General features: G+C 31.7%; 1 protein-coding gene across 1 annotated transcript; it reads left to right on the top strand.

The window, feature by feature from the left end:
• Positions 1–5055: 5055 nt before the first annotated feature.
• LOC125833969 (WAT1-related protein At1g43650-like) lies at positions 5056–7627 on the top strand. The gene is made up of 7 exons (XM_049513142.1): positions 5056–5322; positions 5425–5487; positions 5572–5685; positions 5980–6229; positions 6366–6524; positions 7122–7273; positions 7488–7627. The coding sequence occupies exons 1-7, from the start codon at positions 5117–5119 to the stop codon at positions 7573–7575; spliced, it is 1032 nt and encodes a 343-aa protein (XP_049369099.1). The 5' UTR covers positions 5056–5116; the 3' UTR covers positions 7576–7627.
• The last annotated feature ends 6447 nt before the right edge of the window (positions 7628–14074 follow it).

Raw genomic sequence — 14074 nt, 5'->3', positions numbered from 1 at the left:
ACTCTGACGATCGTTTGCTCGCTATACTGGACAAATATAAATAGTTTTAAGAAAAAAAATTAGTATATTTTTTATTTGGTATTTAATTCACCAAGATTAGTAATTAGTATCTTATCTCTGTCAAAGAGTGAAATAATATTATCAAGATTAGTTATTACAGAAAATAATCAAAATGACAAGAATACCCTTAAGGTCCTTCAAACTTTTTTTTTGCTGAATAAAATGAATGGTATTTTTGTAAACGAACTTCTTCTTAGAAATTATGTAATATATTGATGCATGTTATTTTTAATATAATAAGTCAAATATTTAATATAAAATAATATTAAAATAATTTATCTCAATATAACTTAACTTCGAACTAAACGACCCCTAACCTTTATGCACAACATACACATGCTAAAATATTCTCAAAATGGGTGCCTGCCAGCCCTTGAAAATACCTGAAACTAGCTTTAAACTGATGTGATAGCTACACATTTCCACTCTACACCATCCCTCAAGAGTGGACAAAGAAGGCTGTGTTGTGACTTGTGATGGTCATAAATTAGTGGAAGTAAATAATGACGAATCTAGAATTTTTAATTTATTAAACACCTTTGATTATTGATCGAACATATATATGTGACCTTCATTTGTGTAAGTTGGATGAGATTTATAAATGAATTTAATGTTCTGTGACTTGAAATTAAAATGCAGTTTCAAAAGTTTCTTTCTTATCCTAAACAGTGGCGAATTTAGAGGCAAAAAATAGGGTATCGGAATTCATGGTCTTTTCGTAAAACTAGATATTTTATGTATATATTTTTTAAAATTGTATAATATTATATTTTGACATCCGTACTATAAGAACTCTAACTGGTCCACATGATTAAATGTTGAGCTTTTGACCTTGAGGAATAAGGATCAGTTTCCACTTAATATATTTTTTTGATGCACCCATGTTCGGATCAATTCCCACTTAGTACATTTTTTTTTGCGCACCCATGTTCGAAAAATCTTAAATTTGCGTATGATCCTAAAGTTATATAAACATATGTTGTTAATTCAGAAAAGTGAAATGATTTCAGCTTTGAAAGTGTCAATAAATAATGCTAGCTATGTTCCACTGTTGTTTCATCATCGAATATATTAGATAGCAGTGCTGGCCAATGTTTCCTAAAAATTGTCCTTTCAATATAATTATATAGTTTGGTTTAATTTATTTCATGGTTGTCCTTGTCACATTGGCTTTTATGTCATGTGCTTAATAGATGTACTACTTATATTATACGTGGATAAGATTTTAGGGACCAAATCTCTTTTATCAATTTTGATTGCCGGTTGGGTTACAGTAGATCGACTCTCAGTGTAAAATGAGTCAATTTATGATAGATTTTTGAAATATGTTATAGTCATGATTAGTTTCATTGAGATAAGTTATAAAAAGTAAAGTGTACAATGTAATCCATACAAATAATTTTATTATGGAGAAGTCTTTGTTTAAAGGAGTAAAAATTCACACAACATATTACGTAGAATTTGCCTCAAATATCTACTAAATTAGAGTAGTTTTAGATTATAACCCTATAATCAAAGGGACTAATTTTCCAACTGCTCCTTTCGAGATTCTACCCCATTCTCGAAAGCCTTTTACAATTCAAAAAATAAATACTTGTTACAAATCTTCTATAATTGTAAATAGGTTGCAATTTAATTGAACAACTCGAGAACTAAAACAATAGCTTCTTAGAAACACCTGTTCTCTTTGTTGACTTTCACATAAATAATTCCACATTTATAACTATGGGTAATGCTACATGGCTAGAGAATTTGGCCAGAAATTTGAAAAGTCTATAATATTCTCTTTATTTTGAAATTGATATTTTTTTTATTTTTTAATTAAAAGGTATTAAAGTTAAAGGGGGTAAAAATGTTCAAAAAAGTAAAATAACATAGTGTAAAATATGTTATTTTACCATTTTGGCCAAATTTCGGCCGAAAGGATTTTTCTTGATATGTGTGAATGGCCTCTTCTTTAATACTCTCATGTCCCTAATTACTTATCCATTTTTTATTTGACACACCTATGAAAACAATATTGACATAGTGAGTTTACCATTTTACCCTTATTAATTATGAAGTGGATGAATTAAAAATTTAAAATTTTCAAGAAGTTCTATCTTTTTCAAAGTAATTAATTGAGGGTATAATAGGTAATTTTTTTTTGTCATTTCTGGATTTGTCAAAATGAACAAGTAATGAGGGACAAATAGAAAAGGAAAAGTGGACAAGTAATTAGGGACAGAGGAAATAGCATTAATATTATAGTTCTTTATATAGGACATATATTGACTAAAATCCTCTATTCTTGCTCCAAAATGACTGAAATCCTCCAGTATCATATAGTGTAATGATGATTGGGTGCATCTTACTTTTAAATAAATTTTAAAGGTACAACCATAAAAGAAGAATGTACAACATTATCTAAGCACATATCATCCAACACTTGTCATGTGCTAAGTATATATATATTATTAATTTTGGATTTATAATTTTAATAATTTTTAGTGATAAGAACCTAAATGTCAAATCGATCAAATTTATATCCTAGATCTACCTTTTTATAATAGTACACCCATTATCTCAAAATCCTGGATACACTACTGCTTATTTAAGACATGCTTAAAAATTTATTCTTGCATAATGTTTCTCCTTCTTCTTCTTTTCTTGATAATTCTTGTAGTATATCAAAACTTCAAATTTGACCTTAGCTCAATTTGACTTATAACAGTATTATGCAGAGAAAATAGCCAAAAGCCCCCTCAACCTATTAGCCAATTCTCAACTACACTTATTCTATACGGGGTCCCATTACCCCCAAATGCCCATTTTCTCGTATTATGCACGATGGTTAAGCTTATGCTTTCAAGTCGATTAAACGCATGAAAATGGAGCACTTCAAACATTGCACATTTATTCACGGAAAAGTGAGTGCAAAAACCAGACACATACATCAACCAAAATAGTTCAAAAAAAAAAGACCCTAAAAAATTCAAACACTAGTGATGTAACATTATATTGGAAATCATGTTCCCAATTATATAAGATGGTTGTACTAGTAAAACTTTTGAGCACGTTGTTGCAAGAAAAAGGAACTACTACTACTTTCTCACTCCCGTTTTATGCGACATTATTTGATTACAGTGGCAGAGTTAAAGTTTTTAGTAAAGAGTTCAAAATTTGAAGAAGGAAACACACGAACTAATTGAAGGGGGTTCAAATCTACTGTATATACATAAAAAATAATTTTAACCATGTATAAATAGTAAATATTTTCGCTGAAGGAGATTCGGATGAACCCTCTAACAATATGCTGGCTTCGCCCCTGTTTGATTGGATAGTTTTTTTTTTAAAAAAAAAGTTTTTATTTCTTGAAATTTATACTTTAGAATTTTTTAAAATTATTTATATGATTATAAATCATCTCATTAAAAATAATAAAAATAAAGAAGTTTATAATTGGGTAGTTGTGCAACTTTATTTTGAAAACTTTCTTTAAGTCGTGAGACTATCAAACAATAGTCTCTCTAATGCACAAAGGTGTGAGTAAAATATGTGTACATTCTATTTTTTTCATATTATAGTTATGAAATCATACTGGATATGTTATAATTCTTGTTATTGCTAAGAGTAATTAACATGTAAAATTCTATAATCGAATTATTTAAACAAAATATGAAAATGTATTGTTGCTTATGGGACAGACTAAAAAGTAAAATATATTACATACAATGAAAAAGGATAAAGAACGCCCCTAAACCGTCGCAAAATGTATAAATATATCTTTCATCCGTCTATTTTACTAAAAATACCCCTCTGGTACATTTTTGGCTCACTTATGCCCTTTTAACTCAGGATCAACACTAAATTTTGTCTAATCTTTTTTTAAAGTTCACATGAAATTTTATGACTGATCCTAACAAATTATAATAATTAACCAACCTTAACAAGTATTTGATGTTTTTCAAATTTCGAAAAAATTATAATAATTATATGTCCAAACATGATTTCTGAATTCTATTCCACTTAATTAGTATTAACAAAGTGGAGAAGATTATAATCTTTAAGATAATAATACCAAGGAGCACCCTCAAATTTTAAGTCAAGCTTGTAATTTGCCTAAATATCTCACTAATGCTCTGTTTTATCAAAGGAGAAGTTTCTGCTAGTGCACATCTAGTCGGCTTACTAGATCTCCATCACATTTAATTTCTTGAATGGTTACTCAACTTACGAGAATATCTCATCGATGTTATTTTTATTTTTTCAGGACACGAAAGTCATTCAACTTTTATAAATATCTTATTGAAGTTAAAATTTTTTAGAACAACAAAGTCAATAACTATCGTCTTTTAACTCCGAAAATATAAAACACACCTAACATATCATATTAACTTTTTTTTTCTATAATAAACGTACATATTATTAATATGACCCCAAGAGCTGGTTTTCTGTCTGCATATATACAAACTTAACTAGGTGTCTAACAATAGAAAGAATATGTACAATTGACTATGAGACATTGGCTTTTTGAATAGGACTTGTTAGTTAAAAAGAAGGGTAAAATGAACCTTGACCCCACTTAAGTGATCTAGGTTTTGGGAAGCTAAAAGTATATATTCTAAAAAATATATTTATTTTAGAGAAGATATTTTAGGAGTGAGACGTGTTTAAGTGGTTGAAAATATTTCACGCTGAAATAATAATAAGTGAAGCAAAGGTATTTGACTAAGCTTTTAAAAAACAAATAATAAGTGTGGTTTGAGTAATAACACAAATTGTTATTCAAAAGCTTTAAAAAATAGTCTCCTCATAAATACTTTTTTTAAAACTCGAGCACGTGAAAATTGCTACTCTAATATTAGCAAAAGTGCACAACTTGTTACTTTTCAAAAGTATTTTTTCGAAAAAAAACTTTTGACAAAAAAAACATTAATTATTCAGAAAAAACAAAGTTCGAAAGTTTGATCAAACATGCTAGAAAAATCAGTATTGTACCAAGTCTATGGTTTGTCTATAAATTGAAGAGTCCTTTGATGCACTAACATGACAAGAAAACCAAATTGAGGAGAAAATGAAGCACTTAGTAATTAGTTGTGCCATGTCAATGGAAAAGCAAAAACACTACATTGCCATGCTCCTCACACAAGCTATTTTTGCAGGCATGGCTTTGTTTTCTAAATCTGCAATATCTCAAGGGATGAACCCTTATGTTTTTGTGACTTATCGTCAAGCATTTGCTATCATCGCGTTAGCCCCCCTCGCTGCCTTCTTTGAAAGGTTATTAATTAACAATTCGCGATTTTTTAGTAGTGTATGTACAAGCTTAACAACTATATTGTATATATGCAATTTTCAACTTTTTTGTTTTAACTAAAACAGAAAATCTGATGTTCCTTTATCCTACAACATCATATTGAAGATCTTCCTGATGTCATTACTTAAGTAAGTTCACTATTAATTATTTAATTTATTGTATGTTAATCATTAGCCTCACTTGATTAATTTTGTTACATTTTTTTTTTTCAGCACTCTAAGTTTGGATCTATATTATTTTTCCATACATTACACCACAGCAACATTTGCTGCAGCCTCCACTAACTTAATTCCAGCCATCACTTTTTTTATGGCAGTAATTTTAAGGTACACTTCAAAGCTACCTAAGCTGACAGTCTCTCTGTTCACTTTTACTTGTTATATTTCATTTCATGAGAGTCAATTTAATTAATTTTCGAAGCTAACTTATTCACTATTTTAAATTTAGATATTCGAAAACTATACTATATGAAAAATCACATCTTAAAAAATTGGTCATAGTCTATGTAGTTTGACTCTCTAGAAACGAAATGTGACAAGTAAACATGAACAGAGAGGGAGTATTAAGGAACCATATGTACTTAATGTTCTGTTTTTTTAAAAAAATAATCAAATATACAGAGTGGAGGCTCTTGCAATAAAGAAGTCACATGGAATGGCAAAATTGTTGGGTTCTTCAATTGGTGTTACAGGAGCTTTGGTATTTGCCTTAGTTAAAGGTCCACAATTGAACTTCATGAATTGGTTCAAAGGGAACACAAGGGGAACTCATAGCTCAAATTTGAATTATAGTTTGAAGGAAGAGTGGTTAAAAGGTTCACTAGTCATGGTTTTGGCTAACATTACATGGTCTCTATGGCTCATTTTACAGGTATATTTAATTACATCTGAGTCAATTTAAGTGTCTTACTTTTCATAAAGATTGTCTCTTTCTATATTTAGTAAAGAGTATCTAACAAGTTTAAGATCATGAGATTTAAACAAACTCTGATTGTTTCTTTTTTTAGGTTCCTATTGTGAAACTATATCCAGCAAAGCTTCGTCTTGCTACTCTATATTGCTTGTTTAGCTGGATACAATCTTCAATTTGTGCCATGGTGATGGAAAGGAATATATCAGCATGGAAGCTAAAATGGGACATTAATCTTTTTTCAGTAGCTTACTGTGTATGTTTTCTCAACATAATCTTCAACACCTCATGGAGCCCCGTTATGTCTTTTTGACACTTATAGTTGATAAAATTACCAAGTGCGAGCCTAATTTTTTAATTCATACGCCAAGCATGTGGAATTTTTTTTAAAATTTTGGATGGCAATGAGATTTGATCTCAGGAACTCTGTTTGTTCTGATATTATGTTGAAGTGTGTGACTATCTCATGTAAAACTTAAGTTGTTAGAAAAAACACACTTTTATTATTTAATTATATTCTCAACAAGTACCACTTAAAATAAAAGTTAAAGGTTCTTATTTTCCGACTCAACACAAAGCACGATGTTTTTCGCCACGTGGATCTCATTTTTTTTCTCTAATTGGGTTGAAAATTAACTTTTGTTTTTCTTAAGTAATTCTACGTGGATATCATGTAAAGTGAGTTGATGATGTGGCGACCTACTTGTATTATTTTTCTCGTAACAAATTTTGTAACTTGGTGTAATAAATTGAAAATTAGATGAACATCAATGAAATTCACCCTTTTTGTTGTTTATGGCATAAATTACTGGTTTTTACTATGTAAAATAATTATTCACCAAAAACATTGCAGGGTTTTATTGTTACAGGCTTGACATATTGGATACAACTTTGGACTGTAGAGAAAAAAGGGCCAGTATTTATATCTATGTTCACTCCATTATCACTCATCATAACTGCCATAGTGTCAGCATTTTTGTGGAAGGAAACACTTTATGTGGGAAGGTAATACCGCGATTTCTATCTTGTTCAATAAAATCATCACATAGTGAATCATCAAATTAGTCCATATACATGACGTTTTTGCTATTAGAATGAATATAATCTATACTAGATATACGTAACGTTTTTGCTAATATTCAACTTAAATGGTTCAATTCTTTTATAATTAAACTTCAAATACTCAAAAAAAAATTTGTTTTTTTTTTGTTTTTGGCAGTGTATGTGGAGGAATATTGCTAGTTGGTGGGCTTTACTTGGTCCTATGGGGAAAGAATAGAGAAGCAGAGAGGGAAATAAATCAATAGTGGAAATCAAGGATGGAATTACAGTAATTTAATAGGACAATATTGTATACTCCCTGTCACAGTTTAAATGATATAGTTTGAATTTCAAAAATTAAATAAGAAATTCTCTACTGTTATATGTTTGTATATATCTTTCAAACATTTTAAATTATTAATTCATATGGCTTATAGTACTTTTATTTATCAGAAACTTTAAAGATTGTATATCCATATGAATAGTCAAAATAAAGAAATTTGACTCTTAATTAAAATCTTAATTATGTCATATAAATTGAAACGAAGAAAGTAATATATTTGGAAATATTTGTATATCCAAAGGAATTTCTAGTCCAATATTTCACATTGGACATGATCCAGTATTTGGGCCCGATACAAAGTTCCACTCTCAGTATGATTAACTTAAAAGAAAAAAAACATAAAGCTGAAGTCTGACATTACACAATATTAGCACAATGATTTTATTTTATTATATGATTTTTATTTTATAACACGTTATCAACATAATGTTTTAACCATTTTAGGGATTAACTCAGCTTCTTCTATCCGTGAGATTTGGTGTTGACCATGACGAACTTGTGGATAAATTGTTAGATCGTTCACAAAAGTATAAATTGGGTAACTCATTCCAATTCTATTTTACAATCACTTTAGTAGTTTGCAATTATGATCTCTTTTACATGTTTATTGTTTTCTTGGAGTAAAAGACATAAATTTGTTGAGCACTTCCCTGAATATACTAGAATTCTTCTCACTGACGTCATAGTTACAAGAAAATTTGTTGTATAAAACTTTTATTAATATGTTAATTTTAATTAGCGATTTATAGTTTCACTCTTTAACAAATATTAATAATATATTAGGAGTTTCAATAGTACTTTCTTTAAATGGATATGTATCCAAGAAAATGAGTTAACTAATTAAACACCCGGTGCATTTTATTTTAATTTGCTTTCACACTATCATATTTAAGTGATCCCACCCACTAAAATTGTTAAACTCAAAAGTGTGTGAATGATAAGTTATGCAATTATATATATATTTTTGAAACTTAACTTACTTATATATAAAATTATAAAGTGGGAGTATGTTTAAAGGTTCAAGAGTGAGTTTTATGACACTTTCATGACCTATTATGTCATTAGTTAAGGGCGAGACGATATATTCAAGTTTTATCGCACTAATAAAACAAGACATTGAGTTTGAGTCCTGATGCACCATGATGATAAGATTTTGGGTTGAAGTCGCATCATATTTTGGTCTACCACATCTTTAAATGGACAAGGCATTGTGTTAAAGACCCAATGCAATATGTTGATGATATAATGAAAATTGAGAAAATTGATTTGCTCTTGATAAAAATTGTGAAGTCCATCTCATTGAATATGCTCCATTCTTTGAAGTGAATATGATAGAAATACTTTAAAATTTCGAAAGATGACAAGATAATTTATGATTAAACATAAAAATATGGACGTGAAGGGACAAAATTATAATAGTCACCATTGTGATAATTATAAAAGAAAGAATATTATGAGTTCTCAAAATGACCTATTAAAGAGTGAAGGCAATTTTTGTCATCAAATTTCATATGAAAGGTATTGGGCACAAAATTACCGTGTAAACTAATTTGATTTTATAAATCCTTTATAAAAATAAAGAAATGTAAAGTGAAGATGCACTTGATCTTTCAAAAGTGATGTCGAGGTATGTCATATGAATATGATAAATTTTAAAGCATGACAATTAACTTCTAATGAAAAAACTAATAATAATTATGAAGCATGTATATATGATTATAGTCAGTTCCTCAAAGAGAATGTGACTTATGATAAGTATCATGAAAAGTCGACCATTCTTAAAAGTGAATGTGTCAAGTGATGATGTATCACGACCCAAAAACGAACGTGATGACACTTTTCTAATCCCACCAAGACAAGTCAGCCTCAACCCAACGAAAAGAAAGAAAATGACGAAAACAGTAAAGCAAGAACAAGACAAAGGCGGAAAACTTATTCATTCTACACATTACCCAAAACCTGATTGTCACGTGTACAAGTCACTAATAAAAATATAAAATTCAAAGATAAATACAAGTGTCAGTCTTTCTTTCTCAAGTAGAACAAAGTTTAAAAGAAAAAGGAAAAGAGGGTTCGCCCAGATGACAAGCAGCTACCTCTTAAATCCTTCACGAGCCTAGATTGTTAGGAGAAGAAGAAGATCACACGGCTTTGGGGTCGGAACCTACACAAGTGTAGAAATAAGGGGTGAATACCAACAACACGGTATCTAGCAAGCAACCTACTAAACAAAACAACTAGCTAGAAAACAAATACCCCTCACACTCCAACTGAAACTCCTCAACTACAACATGCACAAAAATCAGCTCAACTTTGAAATTCTACAAAACACGGCTCACAGGCCCAATATTCACACTTCAATCTTCATAATCAACGATCAACAACTCGAATAAGTCAATTTCAACAACAAGTAGTTCAGTCACACATAACAAGTACATCAATCACAATCCACATGTAAATCACGCATAAGCATCAAATGCATCAAGTCTCAATGATTAATTTCTTGTCGGGATCATTTTTTATCGGCATAATATCATTAGCCAAAATCATTTCCCATTGGCTATATCAGATCACTAGTTGAAACCATTTTCCATCGGCTTTATAACAATCGCCAACAAAGACCTCGGCATAACAATACTCGCCGACAAAGACCTCGACATAAAAATATTCGCCGGTGAAGACCTCGATATAATAACACTCGCTGGCAAAAACAACAACATAATAACACTCACCGGCAAAGACCTCGGCATCATATCACTCACTGGCAAAGACCTGGACATAATAAACACTTGCCGGCAAAAATCTCAACATCATAACCCTTTCCTACAAAGACCTTGACATAATAAATCATCATATGTTTCATCACGACGCCCATAATAAATGCATACAAACAATATCAAAACACATGATAATTTAAAAAAAAAGGGTCTGTAAATGCGAAAACGAGCGTTAAAAAATGGTGTGACGTGGAGGTTCCCAACTCATTACAGAGGTCCTCATAAAGTTTTTTGAGAATTTTTTTAGGTGTTCCGGGGTGCCAGATCCATGGGCTAATACACACAAAAAATTGGGGAATTTGGGTAATTCCTAAAAGAGGGTTTGTAATGCGAAAACAAGCGTTAAAAAAATGGTGTGAGTATAACTGGTGGTTCCCCAACTCATTACGGAGGTCCTCGTAAAGTTTTTTGAGAAAAGAATTTTGGGTGAATCGGGATGCTAGATCCATGGGCCAATACACACGAAAAATTGAGAAATTTGGACAATTTCTAAAATGGGGTCAGTAAATGCGAAAATGAGCATTAAAAAATGATGTGAGTATGGTGGTTCCCCAACTCATTATGGAGGTCCTCATAAAGTTTTTGAGGAAAAAAAATTTGGGTGCTCCGATGCGCCAGATCAATAAGCTAATACATACGAAAAATTGAGGAATTTGGGTAATTCCTAAAAAAATGTGTCAATGCAGAATCGAGCATTATAAAAATAGTGTAAGTATACGTGGTGGTTCCCCAACTCATTACAGAGGTCCTCACAAAGTATTTTGAGAAATTTTTTTTGGGTGCTCCGGGGCGCCAGATCCATGGGCTAATACACAAAAAAAATTGATAAATTTGGGTAATTCCTAAGAAAGGGTCTGTAAATGCGGAAACGGACGTTAGAAAAATAGTGTGAGTATACGTGATGGTTCCCCAACTCATTACGGAGGTCCTCATAAAGGTTTTTGAGAAAAGAAAATTTGGGTGCTCCGGGGTGCCAGATCCATGGGCTAATATACATGAAAAATTGAGAAATTTGGATAATTCCAAAAAGAGAGTCTTTAAATGCGAAAACGGGTGTTAAAAATTAGTGTGAGTATATCTGGTGGTTCCCCAACTCATTACGGAGGTCCTCATAAAGTTTCTTGAGAAAATAAATTTGGGTGCTCCGGGGCGCCAAATCCATGAGCTAATACACATGAAAAATTGAGGAATTTAGGTAATGCCTAAAAAAGGATTTGTAAATGCGTAAACGAACATTAAAAAAATGGTGTGAGTATACGTGGTGGTTCCCCAACTCATCACGAAGGTCCTCATAAAGTTTTTTCAGAGAAATTTAGGGTGCTCCGGGGAGCTAGATCCATGGGCTAATACACACGAAAAATTGAGGAATTTGGATAATTCCTAAAAAAGGGTGTGTAAATGCGGAAACGCGCGTTAAAAATGGCGTGAGTATACATGGTGGTTCCCCTACTCATTACAGAGGTCCTCATAAAGTTTTTTGAGAATAAAATTTGGGTGCTCCGGGGCTCCATATCTATAGGCTAATACACACGAAAAAATTGAGGAATTTAGGTAATTCATAAAAAAAGGTCTGTAAATGCGAAAACAAGCATTAAAAAATGGTATAAGTATACGTAGTGATTCCCATATTCATTACGGAGGTCCTCATAAAGTGTTTTGAGAAATAAAAATTTGGGTGCTCCGAGGCACCAGATCCATGGGCTAAAACACACGAGAAATTGAGAAATTTGGATAATTCCTAAAAAATGGTATATAAATGCGGAAACGGGCGTGTAACACCCCATAAATTTTTTGACTAAGACTTGAACCGTTCTTCGTAGTGAGTGATATTTTACCAAGGAATTAAAAATTTCTTAAGTGTTAAGGTCACTATATGTATCACCTTGAGTTTCAAGAAGAACCGAAGAGAAAAATATTCAAGTCATTCTTAAGTTTTGGGTCAACATCAAACGACCATAACTTCTAGTACAAGATGAGTTAGGTGAGCTACAAGACAGAAAATTAAAGACCTTCGAGTCCTCTTTCCAACGCCACTAAGTTTGTGCTAAATTCTGAGTTTTGATTAAAAAGTTATGACTGATTTAGTAACATCGTGCAAACCTGGCAGCAGCTCCGCGATACGGAGCCAACACGAACCTCACTGCCTGGTGAAATATCTTTCTGACTCCCAGCTCGTTTTAATTATTTATTTAGAGGTATTTTAGTCCTAAAAACCCTTAGGAGGTCATCTAAATTACCCTAAACGAGTAGAAAATCAGTTTTCTTAAATCTAAACCCTCTCATTCACTCCAAAGATTCTACGCTCAAGGAATTCAAGAAACGCTAAGGTTAGGGTTCATCTTTCAAGATTTTCCTTCAAGTTCTTCAAGAAGATGGTTCTTTCAGGTATGTAAGCTTCCATAGTGTTCGGTTTGTTCACCCACACGCCAATCATGTTATTTCAACTTTAAATTCGTTCAAAAAGATGACGCTTTGATGTTCTTGTTATGTATTCATGAATTTGCTTTCGTGAGATTGAGGAGTTCTTGAGGTTAATGTGTCGATTTATAGAGGGGTTAGAGTTAGATTCCAGTGTACATGTGCTGGGTATCTAAATCTAAAAAGAGATTGAAAAAAAGAATCGAATTCTAGGGGAATTAGGGTTAGAAAACGAAGAAGAAATTTCGTCGAATGAAATTTGAAGGTGGTCGCGCGTCGCGCTTCTAGTGCCCAGATTCGAAATTTCATCTTTGCGTCGCGGAGCTGACACGAGGTGTTCTGCCTCAAAAGACATATTCAAAACCAAATTTTAAAAGCCTCTCCTCGTCGCAGACCCACTCTCAAATATTGGTTTTCAGTCTTTTCTCATGTTTAGCTATCTAAAATCATTCCTAAATATCATGAGACCTTTCCTATCACAAATCACAACCTTGAGTTCATAAATCACATTCAAGGTAGAGTTGAGAGTCAGGCCTTGAGAGTTCTTTCGAACATTTTTCAGAAAATCCCTTTTTGTCTTTTTGAGGAGTCTTCTACAAATTTTAATAACTTGTTTCAAGACTCGAGCAAGTGAGTATGAGAGTGAGAATAATGTATTCATGAGTCTACCTTGTCATCATGAGATCTTTCTTATCATGAACTATAACTTTTGAATTCATAATTCACATTCAAGAGAGAGTTAAGAGTAGAGTTTATGAAAGCCTTTGAGTTCAATTATGAATCCTTTGAGATCAACTATCGATTTGAACTAAGTTTTGAGGAAGTAAGTCAGAGAATAAGAAATGTCGTATACATGAGTTCCATATAGTTATGTAGAGCATCGAGCCGAGTTGTTTCATGCCTATTATTTCGCATGAACTTCGTAAGTCGAACATCTTTTAGAAAAGTGGTATCTTCAAGTTCTAAGCCTTTAAGTGTTGAGTTCCTAATCCCCTTTGAGAAGTATCTTTGAGTCCTTAAGTTGAATATTTCACGCTCATAATTCCGCATGAATATTATAAGTCGAACAGTCTTGAGATGAGAAGTATCTTTGAGTCATTGAGTTGAGTAGTTCATGCTTATAATTTCGCATGAACTCTGAGTTGAGTATTCTAAAGATGAGTAGTATTATTGAAGTTCTAGAGTCCTAGGTATTGAGATCTATCTATGGTTATTGAAAACCTTGCA

Source organism: Solanum verrucosum, unplaced genomic scaffold (assembly GCF_900185275.1).
Source record: "Solanum verrucosum unplaced genomic scaffold, falcon-dt-bn FXZP01000108.1, whole genome shotgun sequence".
NCBI classification, from domain to species: domain Eukaryota; kingdom Viridiplantae; phylum Streptophyta; class Magnoliopsida; order Solanales; family Solanaceae; genus Solanum; species Solanum verrucosum.
Note: the sequence above shows the minus strand (reverse complement) of the source record. Positions and strands in the feature narration are given on the sequence as shown.